Below are 17,007 nucleotides of genomic sequence, written 5' to 3'. Positions count from 1 at the left end.
GTGATGTTTGATTTCACGAGGAATGCCCCCAGGCCAGTAGGATGGTGTAGCCATGATAGATTTCTGAACGTTGTTGGGAAAAGGGGCGACTCTCAAACAACTACTTGGAGTTAGAATAGAAAAGCCGACAATCTCAGTCAAGGCGCACGTATATGCGCTTTAGCAACAAACAACTGTATATTAACTACCGCTAGTTAGGTCTAGTGTCGCATAGAAAAAACTGTCGGTGAATTGCCCGCAAGTAGTTATCCACTGTTCATTTGTAATTACTTAGTCATGCCAGAAACCCTACAAATTGCCAGAGCCAGGGTAAATAAAACACAGAGTTTTCACACATTCTTATTGGCCAGGTGTAGATAGCATTCCGACAAAAACGCCTATTTCGTGACCGCTAGGCCACAAAGGTGCACACCTCCTTAGCTAGGCTTAAGTACGGTGTATTTGTGCGTATCCTTGCTTTGACATGTAGTGTACTCCGTACGGTAAATTTAATGACACGTGACCCAGCGACCGCCCTTTGGGCCAGCTAGTTAGTGCATAATGTAATATTACCTGCCACAAACGGATTAGTGCAAAGTGTTCGGTAACAAATGATTGCCTAAAAATAGCTGTCGTATCAAGATTGTATTGGGTAGGTCCTGTCCAGAGCGACCCACTTACAAACCAAACAGACTACGTAGCTGGCAAGGGATTGGCTCCCCTTTCTGGCTACTCTCCAACCCACGTACTCATCCACCTTCGCTCAACCGCCCTCATTCACACCTCACTGAACACTGTGGTCGAGAAAACCTACAGTACTAAGATACAGAACGGGTGGGTAGAAGTTTCTTTCCAACACCGCTCACTCAGACGTACTGGCCTCACAACTGCAATACGGACACCATTCTTCAGTCCCACTTTTGTTTTGAGCCGCCCAAGCGATAGTGGCTGCCTCCACACTCCCGGCTGATATCGTGATAGAGTTACTCGGTATTCGCTTTAATATAACGCGTCTCACGAGTTTGCTATCCCTTATAGAACTATGGATCCCTTCGGCATCACCGTTAGTGCTCTAGGGATTGCACAATTTGCTATATCTAGCATAGGTAACCTTCGTGATTTTATCAATAGCCTCGACGAAGCGAAAGATATGATACAAGATATGACATCTGACTTAGAAGCCATCCAACTTCCGCTCTCTGTCCTCGGGAATCTCCAAATATCCGATGACAAGACATACGTTCTGGAGAACACTGGTTTTGCTGAAGCCGTGAGCAAATGTGGACAGGCATGCGCAGATTTTTTCAAGAAGCTTGAGCAGTGGACAAAACACTTCACTGCTACGAATCTTTCTCCTATAGATCGACTGTCGGTCGGCTTATGGAACAAAGAAAAGATCCGAACCTTTAGGATACAGGTCCATTCTTGTCAAGCCATGATCCAGTTTGCAATCGACAGTGCTCAGTTGTACGTGATCCGGCTTTGTGCTGGAGAAGAGGTGCTAATTGAGAGCTTAAAGTATCATCCTAGTCCGGTCCGAAAATGCGTTTAAAGCTGCACGCCATGAGACAGAGAAGCAACAGCGACTTCTCGAGAATGCTGTCCAAAAGCACATCAAACTTACAAAAAGAAAGCAAGATGAAGCTTTTCAGCGCCAGAATGCACTCAAGAACCCAGAGGATGAAGATGAGGACGACGACGGCGGAGCTCAGCGAACTCTAGCCATTCAAGAGATCGAAGAGCAATCACGCGTACTGGAATCCGACCAAACTGCCTCTAGGGCTATATCCCAAATGCTTTCGAAATTATCCGCCTCGCAGGTCGCCAACACACACATTATTCAATTTTCGGGTAGCCACAACCACGGCTGCCAGCTCGGTCACAGCACCGGTACGATCAATTGGACTTGTGGTCCCACCGAGGTCGAGCATGGAGCCTATGGGATGGGACCTGTAAGTTCTGCCTTTTATGTTTCATCCAACATCCCAGGTCGACCCGTTGTTTCCACGGGGGGACCAAACCAGGATTTGCCAAAGTCTTCATTGATCAGCTTCTCAGGCATTGTAGAAAATGACCCGAACTAAACTCCGTTATACTTAAGGACAACGCATCTTTCCATGTATAGACAGATCCTACTTCAAATTGCCAAGGAACAAGGAAATGAATTTTTAAATCTAAATTTTAGGTACTTCCGAGTCCAGTTCCAACAAACACAACCATCACAGCTGAAAATCTGGACCAAGAATTAGTGGAAACCTAAAGGACAAACTTTATTTTGAATCGTCAACATACGCAGCAGTTGCAGCAAATATTTCGGAGCTCTTGGCTTTAGTGAAAATTGCCAGTAGTGCGGAGAAAGAGATAGTGAAGAGAGCAATGCAAAGTAGCCGGGTAGACTGAGCATGCACGAAGTATAGAACGATAATGGGAACGAGAAGCGAGGAAGAGGCTCCAATAACGGCTGTCAGCTTTGCCGCCTTGCGGATGCGACTGTCAGATGCGTATTGAACTTGATTGCTATCCCATCGGTGATCAGACTAGAGAGGAGATTTTAGTTAATAGACTCTTTCAGGCAAGTGTCAGAAAGGAAACACATACCGTGGTTTGGAAGATCTGAGCAATCACAAATGTCAGTATGAACGTGTCCACTTTGGAGATGGAAATGCGTTACCCAACTAAGCCATCGTGTTCTAATTGCTAGGCCAGCCAACCAACGAAATACTGTCTCTAGTGATGAATAATCTGAGACACATGCATATGTAGTGCAAAGATCGCGTTCGTTGTGATAGACAGTCGATTCCTCTGCAACTACGGGGTTCCTACTGTCTAGCCATCGACGGAAATGACGAATATTTCTTTTCGTTGGCGAGTTCAAATTGACGATTCGGTCATAGGTTACTAGTAACTGGTCTGATTTCTGATAATTAGATTCATTGAACAATGCGTATAATTTCTGGAGACGACTGTACCGTAATCGAGAAGTCGCACCCTAATTTCTGAAATTACTTTCTTCCGCTCTTCATTGCTGTCGAGCCGCCGACTCATATTGTTGATCTCTATCGGTTCAGTTCTGTCGATCGTGTGCAACTGCTCCTCCAAGTGGGTGAGCTCTTCCTGCAAGTACAGCAGTTCTCGCAGATGGAGATAATCAAATCGCCGAAATATGCCGATTTCAGGATCACTTCTCATGAATGCTGCAAGCTCAGGGTATCCCCTTGGATAGGGGCCATCTATACGAAATTTAGCTGCGGAGCTTGCAGATTCATTGCAAAGTTCACCTTGGTTGGCGTCGGCGACCTGATTCTGGATGCTCGAATTCTTTCTTGAGCCATTTTCCAATGGCGCTGACTCCTGTAAGCTTGTCATTTCTACCTCACACCCAGGGTCAAACCCACACGAATATAAGGTATTCAATGCTACAAAGCAGCCCACCATATTTGAGGGGTAAATCAACAGTATGTGTTTTCTACGATGACTAAGCCATCTATATTGTAAATGGGGAACGAACTTGTGATGCCGGCCGCGCTAGTAGCAGGATTCACAAATTACATAAGTAATTCAACCTGGTACTGAGATGTGGTTGCAAATACATGATTTCAGGATGAAGCAAAATGTCGCGCACTCATTCAGCATATTGATGCCTTGTTTGTGCCTCGGTTATCAGGTCACAATTTGCAGAAACGGGGATCACTGAACGTGTCACAATTCACTAGTAGAGTACCCACTATCAGGATTTGACACCTGAATATCTGCACCATTCTTTCCTGAGTATTCTAGTTCAGTTTCTTTTGTTTGAATCCTGTGAGAATTTGTTGAACTCTATCAATCGGCAGACATAATTGTAGCGCGTTGAAATTCATGTGGGTATCGTAGTATAATTGAAGTTTCCAACCTTGATCTCGATTTTATCATGTTCAACTGTAGTATTGAGTCCAGAGACTTAATATTGCCTGCCACAAACGGATTAGCGCAAAGTTTGTTCACCATTGAACGATACTATCCACGTCTATTGCTTGCCCTCTTCTCGCTGCGTTATACGTTCAGTGAATATATATATTATATCATGGCAGCAAATTTGGTCCATCATTGCTTGTCATCCCGCCTTCGCGGAGCATGTGAGGAATGCCGAAGACGGAAGCTCAAATGTGACGGGCGTGAGCCATGCCGCAGCTGTGCTAAAACCGCTACCTAGTTCCTCTCTTTCTGTCTGCCACAGCATTATTACACGCTTTAGTCTTCCAGGAACGTGAGTGTCTCAGTACTGTGCATAGAATAAACGAGGATGCGGAGCCCTCTTCCACACCACGGAGCCTTCTTTCATACCCAGAGTAATCCTGAAAACCAATCTGCGACACCAGTCTGGCACCTACGGCTCGCAAAAGCTGAAGCTTCGCTATCTTCTTTGGCACTAGGTGGAGACTGGTAAAGTGGTTCCTAGCAGCCCCTTGAAAGAGAGAGAACGTCATATTCGTGGAGATCATACAAGGGCGATGGAATATGAAGATATGAATATTGTATTGCGGACGGAGGAGAGAAGGAGAGAGAGAGAGAGAGAGAGCAAGAGATATCTATCTATCTACTCCATGGGAGACTATCCCAATGTGGGATGTCACCTGACATCCCCAACACATATTGAATGGGCACAACTGACATAAGTAAACCAAGGTGCAAGGCTTGGAAGGAGAATTTGGGTTGGAGGCCTGGGGAATATGGCAGGAAAATGGACATGGCATGGGGCTTGTCCTGGGCAACTAACCGAGCAGGCTGAAATGATCACTGTTCAGGATGGATCGAAATCACTTTCACCACTTGCACACAGAAATTCTTCCTCGAACCCCCTTTCGAAATTCACTATACCTATTACAGTTACTCTACCCCATTACCCCTTTCTTGGTAGTATTGCAGTACAGTTGTGAGATTAGGACAGTAGGCTTGTCGTATGAACTAGTAGAAGCCAGGAAATATGGCCTGCCATAGCTAGATAGCCCAGTGTAGACAATTAACTTGATAGAACAACAACAACTATAACTACAACTTTAGAGGTGAAGTAGGGATGAGATTATTTACAAGAAACTGTGACAGAGATAACGGTGGCGTTCTTGATGCTGGTGGATGTGAACAAGGCCAGGGTACGATCGTCGAGTGCGTACTGTATCAAACTGCCGTCAGGTGAGACTTGGACTCTATATCCGTTGGGGAAGGTGGATGGGGGCAGAATAATTTCGGTGGGCGCGTCAATATTGGGATCAGACGTAAATTGCAGCTTGAAAGTGGTTGATTCCTCAGAAAAGCCGAAGCTAATAGGAGTGCCAGCGATGGCAGCAGGGTATGCACGGCTGTAGTGCTTCGCCAGTTCAGGATAAGGTTGACCAGATGTGCCATTGTACAGGTTCTCGTACGCCCAGCCAATCCAGGAAACCATATTTGCGTCGGTCGCCGTCATGGCATCTGTCAGGCCCTGCATCTGCTTATCATCACCCATCCAAAACGTAAGCTCGGTCAGCACACCGGTGGTTCTAAGGCGCTCGTTGTCCCCGTGGCGGTTGTTGAGAGTGGTGGAAATAGAGCCCAGCTGTGGCGGACTGTAGTAGTGGAATGAATGCACCGACTTCGAGCCTTCCCCGAGAGGGACGTTGTTGAAACCCGATAAGACGTCCAGGGTGGCGCCTTCAAACCAAATGAGCGTGTCATTGTCCACGGTACGGATCTGCTTAGTCGCGCGGTTCCAGAGTCCTTCTAGGACCTTGTGGTCGGCAACACCTGGCACTAGCAATGTCGGATCAGCCCACGTGTCGCCTACCCACGGTTCATTCAGCAAGTTATAGCCGACAACGTTGGTCGTCCCGGCATACTCTGACGCCAGTGTTTTCCAGTACGCCGCAAAGGCATCGCCAAGCCCGTCGTAGTTGTTGTATAGCCGCCCAAACGCATTGCCCACCGCCACCGATGTGTAACTCAGAGACCAGTCAACGGTATCACAAAGCGACTGCGGTGATGGGAACCCATTTTCATCCACAGAGAACGGTGTCAGCTTAAGGGGGAACGGATACATCCTGCTGCTCGATTCCCAGTCCTCCTTAACAAACCACTACAAAGCCGTGTCAGTATCAACGGTGCCAAGATGCCATTATCTCGACTTACGTCAGGTACGCCGTGGCCGCAAAACTGCCGAGCCAGACAGTCCTGATGCACGTCCACCAAAACATAGAGGCCATGGTCCTCGGCCATCTTGGTCTGCTTTTTCATGATGTCGAGAAATGTCTGGTTGTACGACCCACGCACAGGTTCTGCGCCAGCCCAGCTGTGGCCCAATCGCACAATGTTCAGGCCCAAGTCGTGCAGATTTTGAACATCTTGCTTGCCAAATGATGAGACACCTGGCACCCACTCCAACTGCCGATGCCACGGCGGCTCCTTCATAACGACATTGGTTCCGTGGAAGAACCGCGTACGGTTAAATACATCGACGATTTGATGTGTATCTTGGTTCACTTGGCTGATACGCGCCATGCCTGGATGAGCCTTGTACCAACCCTCGGCATCCTGAGCTGACACACCCGCCAGTGGTGTGCCGAGCACCGCTAGCAGCGATGCAGCAGTAATGGGGGTGAATAGCATTTCAATGAATGGATCAACCAAGTCAATCCCAGGTGAGAAATGGGAAAGAGACGGAGTGAAGGAGCGTTCAAACGATAAAACAATTGAGGGAACATAGGGAGAGTACAAATGCCATGTGCTCTTTGCATAAAGCAGGGTTACATCTTGTCGGTCAAAGCGGAGCCGAAATATTACTAGTGTATTCAACACCTACATCTTACTGAAGAGTTTTTGGCTAGTAGGGTAGGTCGAGTACAGCGCACTTCAACTGTAGACAATCTTGAAGAGTCGTCTAGATTTATGGCTTGATAAACAAATTGTCGCCGTTAGAATTTGTTCCTGTTGTAACCAAGACCTGTCCAGCACCAGTTGAGACTTCAGGGGCTCTAGCATCTTGCTAATCTTCTTCGAGATATTTGCATCATCTAATTATTACAAGCCAAACTCTGTGCAGATTTGCCGTGATACATTGCTAAGACTCTGCGGATGTTGCACGCCAGTCCACCAATTGATGAGTATTAGGACGAGCCCATACTCGCGCTTCCAACCAATAAGTGGTTCATGTGGGGAAATTGTGGTGTGGGGAAGAAAGGTAAGTGGGAAGTCGTGCCGCATCCACGGCCACATGAACCATTTAATGATTTTACCATTTATTGAGTGGATCACACGATTTGACTTTGGCCTTACGGCCCCTCTTCGCTTGCTTTCTTGCTACTTGTCAGTAGGGTTCTGTTTCATCTCTATGCATGGTTCGGGACTATATCCTGGCCGTTTGTTTGGGATCCACTCGGGTCTTCGGGGCGGTAAAACGAAGAGGGACCGAGGCATTACAGCATGTGTGGAATCAAGTATGGAGGTGTCTCGTAAATTACGTGCGTCAGATCATAATGTTGAAAATCAAAGTTTCCGCCGGGTAATTGGACGAACTCATAGAAACTTCACATCTAATATAAAAGCGGCAAGGAGCCGCTTTGGATTATCAGCTTTTTCTTCAGGCTGTTATCCTCCAATCCCCTTATATATAAGCTGCGACTACTACTGGTACACTCTTTGTGAGCAATATGACCCCTTTCCCCTTGCTAGGTCGAAACTGACCCCTATCATTCCCAGCCAACACCGGTCCGCAATGGAAGTTATACATTTCGGAGATGAACGCTACGAGGAACACAGCAATGTTTGAAACATCCTATATGAGCACAAGCCATCCTCGATTTTACTTCCTAGAACGGCGGAAGAGGCAGCGTCTTGTCTTCAAGATGTTATTCGCCGAGGAGAGAAACTTCTAATTCGATCCGGCGGCCATGATGTCAACGGCTACTCTGCAGCAGACGATGCTGTCATAATTGATTTGCGCTATCTCGATTCCGTCGATATCAGCGATGACATACCCAAGTCAAGGTTGGCCCTGCAGTAAGGTTCAAAAAGCTTTACTCGGCGCTCGCCGACCGCAAGCTGGTTATTCCAGCAGGAATTTGCAATGTTATGGCAGTCGGTGGCCACGCATTAGGTGGAGGGAACGGCTACCTACATCGTTTCCTTAGGGCAAGCTGCGACAAGGTCATTGGAATGAAACTTATAAACTGCCACGGGAGACTGATTTGTACAAATCCCGAGGAGAACCCCGATCTTTTTTGGGGCTTACGTGGGGCCCGGGAATGCAAACTTCGGTATGGTCATCGAATATACCTATGAAACAACAAAGGTAGAGAAGTTTTCTACTTTTGTGGACACATGGAGGTGGGATATCTACGAGAAAACCTTCAATCACTAACAGAATTAGGCACCTTATGCTGGCTGATACACGTTTGGCATCGACTTCTACGCTTTACAATGATGAAATTACAACAAGGGGCATGTTCGCCGGGCCCAATAAAGAGCTCCTGTCGCTCTTGCCAGACTTTATTATAAAGCCCAGCACAAGCGAAGCCCCGTCCACTGAAGAGCACGACCGTTATGATTCGGCGCTGAATGGGCTTATGTCGCAATATGTGCAGGGGGTAGTTCAGTAGCCCTCGAACACGCGATGTTTGCGGCTGCAGCTGTGATATGTAACTCGCTCGATTCTATTTCCCTACAGGACTTTAAAGACTTTATTCGTCATTCACCGGGTACCTCATCGATTGTCCGATTTGCTCGCGGTAGGTGCATTTGAGCTGTGCCAACCGACTTCAACGCATACCGCTACCGCTTCCAGAGTCTTGAGCCCATGTTCCGGACAACGTGGAAGGATGAAGGCGATCGTGAAGACTGTTTGAATTGTTTCGCAAGTTCATACCGCCGATTATATTCTAACTTCGAAGGCGTTCACAAGAATTGGACTTGTTCGAAGGTGAAGTGCGGAATGTATGACTGGTACGGGGACCACATACCACGGCTGGTCTTGACCAAACGAAAGTTTGATCCCGAAAACATATTCTCGAACCCCCAGTCCCTTCCTGTTCATGTTACCCAGCAGCGCATCACTGATTGGGACCTTCCAAGGAGTGTCGTTGACATACTAGAAGAACAGGGCAGTATAATAGAGTGTTCTTAATGTCACCATATGTGTATAATCAGATTGTCAACAGTTACCGATTATCGAATACAATTTCCAAATGATAGTGAGAAACAACATCGAATCAGGCCATATACACTTTGCTATGGCAGGGTCCCCGGTTTACACAACTCAGACGGCGGAATCAACCGCCTTGTTCTCGATGGTCGGTCGGTACAACCGCCAGGCGCTGTCGTTGAAATGTTGACGTTGGTTCGGTTGGTAGTAACAGAAGGCTTCTAAATCGGCAAGGCGTCCATGTTCTTGCTCTGATGATTATGGAAGAGAGTTTCCAACCTTGATCTCGATTATATCATGTTCAACTGTAGTATTGAGTCCAGAAACTTAATTTTCTTACATTTTAGAATATTAGTACTTAGGTAAAGTATTTAATAATCTGAATGGCATGACTATATATGAAAATAGCTATAGTGAGTTCTAAGAGTAGTTATCTATCTATCTTCTTCTAATGGTCAGCATCTTTGATGTCGATTTTACTAAAGAGTTTCAATCTTAATAAACGATTAAATTTCTCCGCACTCAGGGGAGGAGGGTAGCGATTCTTAATCGTTACTTTATTGAGTCTTTTATAGTCTACATATATATAGGTATATAGAGTGTTCACTTTCTTGAGAATAAAGGAATTGGAGTGCTTATTAGACTTTTTAAAGGTTGCATTCGCTTTTTCTTGATATTATCGATTGGATAGATCTATAGCTCTTTGCGATCTTTTTAAGGAATAGAGTCCTTATCTTTTTGTATATAAGAAAATTCTGATTTTCGTTGAATGTGTATAGGATATTATTCTCTAAGGGTTTCTACTATTCATATTTATCGAAAGCTGTATTAACTTTGATATTTTAATTAAGTAGAAGATTCACGAACATGCTCTCGGAAGAGCTAGCGCTAGAGCGACGTCTCTCGTTCACTGGGAGAATATTTTCATTCTTGTGACGAGTGATCAGCCATGTTTGATAAGGCGAGCGACTTACAATGTGTATTTTGTATTTTTCTACGATTGGGGAAAATAACGGGGAAAGAGGAATATAAAGACAATTATAAAGATAAAACACAATCGGATAAGTTTCTTTATTAGGACATGTGAACTTGTAGATCATCTGTAGAGTCCAAGGCGTCATTGACTCGAGTTGATAACCGAAGTGTATGACCTAAAGCGTCCAAGATACTCAATTGTAGATAAAGGTCTAGACCATTAAGCTTCTGGTTAAAGAGTATATTAATGGAAGATGATTTAACAATGGGATGATGAGACGCATAATTGATAGTTCCGATTTATCAATCATGAATCGGCATAGAAGAAGATCTTCCTTATTACTTCAAGTAGAAACATGCTTTCCTGCGCTCCCGGCCACATTATAGAGTTGCTACCAACCATGGTTGCCACCTTCATCTGGTGCAAGTTACCAGACTCCGGAGCACAGGCTAGACTGGGACAATACCCAATAAAAAGTGCCCAGTCAAGCTTTTCATGGGCATTTGTTCGGCAAGAGTGGGTCCTGCTACGGCTGGCTTAAATGTACAGATTGGCCCAAAACGTGAGTCTTCGTCTAAGTTTCGCATAATTTTCGGCGATGGGCGTTAATTTTGGATACATCCATGGACATTTGATGTCTTCGACTAGTACACAGACTCCATGGTTTTCGTTCAGTCCAATTAGAGACCGTATCCGGGATTCCACTGGTTTATTCTAGGCTTTGGCAACAGCAGGCCTCCATATCGTTATAACATCCCGGTTATCGAAGGTATTCGTGGAAAACCACCTGAGGATGTAGTCAGTTCAGTTCCTTTAACCAGGGACACCGCCAAATATCATATATTCCATAAAGTTCGCAGATAATACGCTTGAACGAAACAATCGATTAGAGTCGTGATCATATCAGCTTACCGACTAGATTCACAGACAATTGTCTTCGGAATTGCAGTCACCATTCATGCCATGTTGTATTCAATGTTGCAATATGAGGCTGTCGCAGATCAGGGAAAAAGCCGCATAATCGGAATTGATTTCCGCGGTGTCTCAAGCGAGTTGATTCGAAATCAACTTGGAGCTCATGCTGCACATATAGCTTCACGTATCCCCATTGGAATAATAATCAAGTCATTCCTCAGATTTACAATATTCGGGTTCATGTCACTCTCCGGAAGTTACTTTGAAAAAGCCGCCTTCGGGTGCAACATAAATTTTCCCGAGACAGCGAGAGGCGCGTGACGAAGTTACCAGGGACAAAATTGTACAGTTGTGATGGAATAACGCTTAATGACCGCTCACGGCTTATGCATAAATAGCGTCTAGTTAACGCGGGAACGACCGTATTAGCCAGATATAGGGAGCGAATTATTGAGTATGGATAGGTATGCCTTTGATTCGGAAGCTCGCCTTTCAGCCAATTTGTTACCTCCTTAAATAGATGTGTTGGCCGATGGATTCCTCGAGATAGGGATTTAATTTAACGATACTAGACATAGAGAAATAAGAGAAATAAAGTACATAAATACCACGCCTAAGGTAGTGGTCCTTAGTTGACAACTGCTTTTACATATCACTCGTCTTTTTTTCAATCACCTTGTTATTAAGTTATGAAACAGAAAACGCTGTTAGAAGGGCCAGTCTACACAATTAGATATATGGTGAGCTTCCTGAGCAGAAAGTGGTGTAATAAAGGGTACAAGGGAAACGGGAGGGAAACCTACTTCAACTTGAGTGGCTAGGCAGCAAATAGGGTGAGGCTGAGACGAGTTAGGATCACAACTAGCACCATCAGTGATCTCCTCTGTGGAAAGTCAGCAGATAGACCATATAGCAGTGTATTAAGAGGAGACATTGTCAGACTTACTACAGCCTAATCCGTACGCAAATAGATAGAGATTAGGCAGGATCTTTTGATTCGGATTTTTCTCCAAAGCGCAACAGAACTGTCTGTCATCAGCTTCGCAGTTTCTTTTCTGCAGAACACCCGCTGATGTGATACTGGTCATAGTTCCTGCTAGGGCAGAGACTGAGAGTAAAATGTGGGACCGCATCTTTCAGGGTGGATTTAGAGAATCTTGATCTGGATGGTAAAAATCTCGATTGATGTGAGAAAAATAGCAACTTTTCTTCAGCAAGACATTGCTATTACTAAATCGAACTGTCCAGAGGAGTGACTTCTTAATAGATTCTGCACATAATAAATGACATCATATATCTCACACACTGCTCGACGGGAATGGAAACGATTTTGAAAAAATGCACTTGAAACCATCATAAGCTCAGGGATTGGTCCAATTTGTACGAGTCTAGACCGTCTAGATAGCTTTAGCAATAAAGATTTCCATAAACAGAGTCTTACCTTCTTTTAACTACCTTAGGACGGTGGCCGATACTTTGCAGAACTATGGTACAGATTCAAGTTCGGGCGGTGGGCCTTGTGACTACATGGGGGGATAGGGTAACAAATCAGAACGAGGCAAAGCATGTTGTGATATGAGGCTGGTACAGATCAAGAACAAAGCGGCACCATTGGAATTAATTCCCGAGGTGTCAATGCGAAGAAGCAGGTTGATTGGAAATCAATTTCGAGCTCATGCTGTATATATAGCCTCACATATTCCCTCTTAAATACAACAATCAATAAATTTCCTGTGAATTACAACAGATCATCGTGTTTACGGTTAGGGGTTTGGAAATGAATTCTCAAGACTGCAGTGATAAGCCGATTTCGTATATTACTGTAAAGACAGAGATCTCAGGTCTTATTTTGCAGGTAGCTTTGCTAGAAGCCCTGAGCATTGCGTGTTGAGACTCTCGGGAGAGGACTCCAGGTGCAAATTGGAACAATTTTTCAACCAACAACAGAAGGACTTGCGGAAGCAAGTCCCGTGGCAAGAAGCGATAACATCGCCATAGCGAAGTAGAGGAGCTTCATTCCAAGGCGATTTGATGGATACCGATTTTGGCTTGAATTTTGGCCTATGGTAAAATATTGACGATTTTAAGATGGAGGCAACAAGTTAGATACATCTTATATATCTTCCTTTGGTCCAAGCTCAGATAGGTATATATAGCACGTATCCCTAGACGAGGCAGAAGCCACCATAAGATCTACGCAGTGCTGCACTGAATAACAAAAGGTAAAGTATGCTTACATTCAGCAAGGAGCATATAATCTACCCTGCCAACATAGTGACATGAAATAAGGAGCTTATATCTTGGCAATGTGGGATTGGTACAGCTGACAACGAATGAGGTAATTTTTGGAGAGGATCGAATGGGTTATTGAGCTGTATGTACCGTGTTATAAAGTAGGAGAAGCTGGAGTAGAAGATCGACAAGCGTACAAGCGGGTCGGGCCTTCGGCTAAGCGCGGCTTCTGACGCAAGGGATATGCGAAACGAAATATTTGTGGGGGGTCAACGCATGGACTTGCAACATATCCCTAGGTGGTAAGTCGGGATATGCAGGAAGCTAGCAAAATAAAACTGCTTTCACAGAAAAAATGAACTGTACCTTGAAGTAGAGAGCGGGTTATGCCAATAATCACACAGCAGGGAAAGTAAAAGCAGTTCATGATTGTTGTGCTGGCCTTAGGCCGCCGCCATTCTTATCAGCTCATCAGAGCGCAGCCACGTTTATTAGTCTGAGATAGGTTCTTTCCTTCCTTTCTTATGAATCGAATCGCTTTTCTGAATATCTTTCCGTAGCTGTTCAACAATGATGAAATTTAGGCTTATTTCTTCATATGGACCATGAATGAAGGCGCGAAACTCCGATTTTCAAGAAAAAAGAGTCCGCGAAACTAGCAAACAAAGCCAGGACACGCGGCGTGGCGCAAATGATAGCAAATTAAGTCGTGTCCCATCGATTTCATGCCACCTTGTATTCTCTCAAAAACTCGAAAATCTTCTGTCCAAACTACCGGGGGCTGATAATTGAAGAAGGTCATTAAACATACTTAGATACCTGGAGTTTGTATAACTTTATAGATCTGATAGCAAGATGAAGGGGCTCCTTTGTGCTGATTCTTCATTTGATGCCTTGGGAACCAGGAACCAATGGTTATTAATGAAACAGTAAAGTTGAAGTGTTGACGTTGGTTCGGTTCATAGCAGAAGGCTCCTGTACCGTGCCTTTTCCTTACACAGACATACCAGACGTGCAATCGATGGCACCAGAAATCCCAAAAGGAGACCCAACCGATTTGGATAAAGTATCTGTTTTTCGTGGAAAGTCGTCTGCGGATCTAAGCACTAATACAGTAGCCTCTGAACAAAGTAATTGCGCTTTCATGCTTGCTAGAAAGGTCGAGCCTTTCCTTGTAGTGGGTTTATCATTCAGCACGCATATCTTTCTAGACGCAGTCATGAAAGCTTGGTAATCAATGAATGTTTTGTATTTTCTTTTATTGAATGCTATCGATTTTCAAGTAACAAGAAACAAATTTTGTCATAAATTGTCGGAGAGAACGTCAGCGAGGAGTGTTGAATGTTACGTAGACTCCCTACCAGCTCTGGTGGAGTACTGACAAGTGATAACATTTAGAACAAATAGCCATTTAGACCTTTCAAAGTCCTCTTATCCACTGCATGGTGTTTGTTTGCTTCCCAAACATGCCCTCCTTCGCCAAATTGGTTGGCGGTATGACCCAAGAAGAATTCGAGATTTTCCTTGCATTGCGGAAAGGCGTTCTTGAAATAATCATAAAGTTCCTGGACTTGCGGCTTGGTGGAAGCATACGTCACCTTCTCTCCAAGTAATCCTAGATACTTTTTGGTGTGGGCGAGATCAGCCGGGGCGTCCAGCGACCACCCCAAGTCTAAATGACCAGGAATGATTTTCGTTGGCCGAAGAGCCTCGATAATCTCAATGGTTTTGAGCCATGCTTCAAGAAGGGCGCTAGTTTCCACTTCCTCAATCCTAGTTTGAAAACCATTAATTACTTGTCTACAGATCTGGAGTCTTCGAGGACAACATTACCAAACATGTGTACTTCTGCCATAAATTGTGTCACCACATACGACTGTTCTCTCACTTGGCATCCAGAATATTGTATGATCAACTGAATCGCCTTGCAGTGGACCGAGGAGAACCACAGGGCTACCCGGATTATCTTCAAACATGAAAAAGGAAAAGTCAAATACCTTTGGCTTTCTAGGTGCCTCGGGGACGTTATCTTTGCCAAAAACGGTAGGCCAATAGCTCACTTTGTCGTCATATTCGCGATTGATTCCTGCAAGCACATAGGGTGCTGCGTAGAACTCGGCCGATGGAAAGGCTTCGAGGATAGGATTGGCCGAAAAGAAATGATCAGGATGGTGATGGGTGACAAAAATCGCTTTGAGAGGTTTGTCGGTAGTGGCTTGAATCCAGCTAATGACAGACTTGGCATCAGGAAGGAGGAAAGGAGCGTCGATCAACACGGCCTCTTTGGCACCCACTATCAGTGTGGTAACACTGCCGAGTCCCTTGGAGGAGGCTGAATGGTGGTAGGTCTGGAGGGGCATTTTGCAGAGCTTGAAAGTGATTCCTTCCATTTGCAGTGGAACCTTTGGGTATTTATGACATTTCAGTGACTGCACGGGTCATTTTTTCGGGTATAAAGGCGACTGATAGCAATGCGACTGATAGCAATGCGACCTCGAAATTGAATGCCTAGGTTGATTTCCCTCACCCTCAGAAACCCCTTGCGTATTGTCAGGCGCATGTCACGCTCCACTTACTCGATCCTCCGTATATCCGAATAGGTTAGTTAGGTCGGTCCCACCTATGGTGCCACATAGCTTACGACTAGATACACATGAAATTAGAAATACTTGTTTTCCGGTTTTTCTAGATTGCCCTTCCCCATTTTGCCTCTCTCGCGGAGTTGACGGCTCGTCATCGGGGCCTCATTCCTGGATTTGCGGATAAGAGAGATCCCGCCCGGCTTCCCCTCGATCACGCTTCAGCACGATTAGATCTGACAAAAACATGGACACAAATTTATGTAAACAGACTCGATTTTGATAAACTTTTAGAACAAGACTATAATTTGCCAAAGATACAGAAAGCACGCTGATAACCGTGCCTTCCAGTGCCCCCCACCGCCTATTTTCATAGGAATCTTGGAATTCAAAAATCATGCACCTCCTCTTCGTCCTCTTCGTTGTCCTCGTCGTCTTCATCCTATCCAAATCTAAGGACACCTTTATCACCCAACTGATTACTGGAGTAATCAGTGTAGGTCATACCATTCTGAAGCCATCGCCGTATACGACATAACCAAATCTCTCATAGTGGTCGCCATCCTCATGCTGTTCGTCCTCATCTCTCCACAAACCATAGTCAGTCAAAACATTAACCAGATGAGTCCGACGATTCTACATCATTCCAATCTGCCTTCAGGAAATTGTGACGCCCACCACCCTTCATCAGAGAATGCCCGAATGACCCCTCCTTCTTTACTAAAACCAATTCGACCTCTTTGCTGATGTGCCTCACTTTACTGATCCTAGGGTCAAATTCAGCATACCAGTTGAGCGATAGCTGATATGTCACGCCTTTTTCATACTCGCCAGTAAAAGAGATACCGGCTGTGGTGATTTGGAGGTCGGCTTTGGGGACGTCCGGAGTCTGGAGATTTAAGTATACATAATTTACGTAGTTGCCCTTGCTCTCACACCTGCGTTGAGCCCAGAGGACTTAAGAGGGGACAAGCACTTGTCAGCTTACAACAGAAGAGCTTTATAGGCGACCTCACTTCAACTAAGACTGTTGCGCGATCCGCAAAATGTGCAGAATTATGGGATTGAAGGTCTACGTCCGCATTTAGGTGATTGCATCTTACCGGTGGGGGTCGATGTTTCTGACATTCTTGATAGAGAATAGCCAGTGAATTGGATGTTCCAAGGTTGAGTGCGGT

At 45.1% G+C, this 17,007-nt stretch overlaps 5 protein-coding genes across 5 annotated transcripts; 2 read left to right on the top strand and 3 right to left on the bottom strand.

The window, feature by feature from the left end:
* Positions 1-1,021: 1,021 nt before the first annotated feature.
* On the top strand, positions 1,022-1,931 carry N7529_002791 (Cytochrome P450; the record flags this gene model as incomplete). Its single annotated transcript, XM_057238319.1, has 2 exons — positions 1,022-1,446; positions 1,499-1,931. Coding segments are annotated over 2 exons (858 nt in total), but the record flags the coding sequence as incomplete, so codon positions are not given.
* A 318-nt stretch (positions 1,932-2,249) lies between these two features.
* Positions 2,250-3,345, bottom strand: N7529_002790 (uncharacterized protein; the record flags this gene model as incomplete). The annotated part of the gene is made up of 3 exons (XM_057238318.1): positions 2,250-2,516; positions 2,702-2,884; positions 2,968-3,345. The coding sequence occupies 3 exons, from the start codon at positions 3,343-3,345 to the stop codon at positions 2,250-2,252; spliced, it is 828 nt and encodes a 275-aa protein (XP_057100929.1).
* A 1,693-nt stretch (positions 3,346-5,038) lies between these two features.
* On the bottom strand, positions 5,039-6,597 carry N7529_002789 (putative endoglycoceramidase; the record flags this gene model as incomplete). Its single annotated transcript, XM_057238317.1, has 2 exons — positions 5,039-6,067; positions 6,121-6,597. The coding sequence occupies 2 exons, from the start codon at positions 6,595-6,597 to the stop codon at positions 5,039-5,041; spliced, it is 1,506 nt and encodes a 501-aa protein (XP_057100928.1).
* Positions 6,598-7,724: 1,127 nt separating this feature from the next.
* On the top strand, positions 7,725-7,990 carry N7529_002788 (FAD linked oxidase N-terminal; the record flags this gene model as incomplete). Its single annotated transcript, XM_057238316.1, has 2 exons — positions 7,725-7,750; positions 7,801-7,990. The coding sequence occupies 2 exons, from the start codon at positions 7,725-7,727 to the stop codon at positions 7,988-7,990; spliced, it is 216 nt and encodes a 71-aa protein (XP_057100927.1).
* Positions 7,991-15,079: 7,089 nt separating this feature from the next.
* On the bottom strand, positions 15,080-15,610 carry N7529_002787 (MBL fold metallo-hydrolase; the record flags this gene model as incomplete). Its single annotated transcript, XM_057238315.1, has 1 exon — positions 15,080-15,610. One exon carries the CDS (start codon positions 15,608-15,610, stop codon positions 15,080-15,082), a length of 531 nt encoding a protein of 176 aa, XP_057100926.1.
* Positions 15,611-17,007: the final 1,397 nt, after the last annotated feature.

The sequence above is a fragment of the Penicillium soppii genome (genome assembly GCF_028829465.1).
Source record: "Penicillium soppii strain IBT 18220 chromosome Unknown utg000003l, whole genome shotgun sequence".
NCBI classification, from domain to species: Eukaryota; Fungi; Ascomycota; class Eurotiomycetes; order Eurotiales; family Aspergillaceae; genus Penicillium; species Penicillium soppii.
This window is presented reverse-complemented; position numbering and strand designations above follow the sequence as displayed.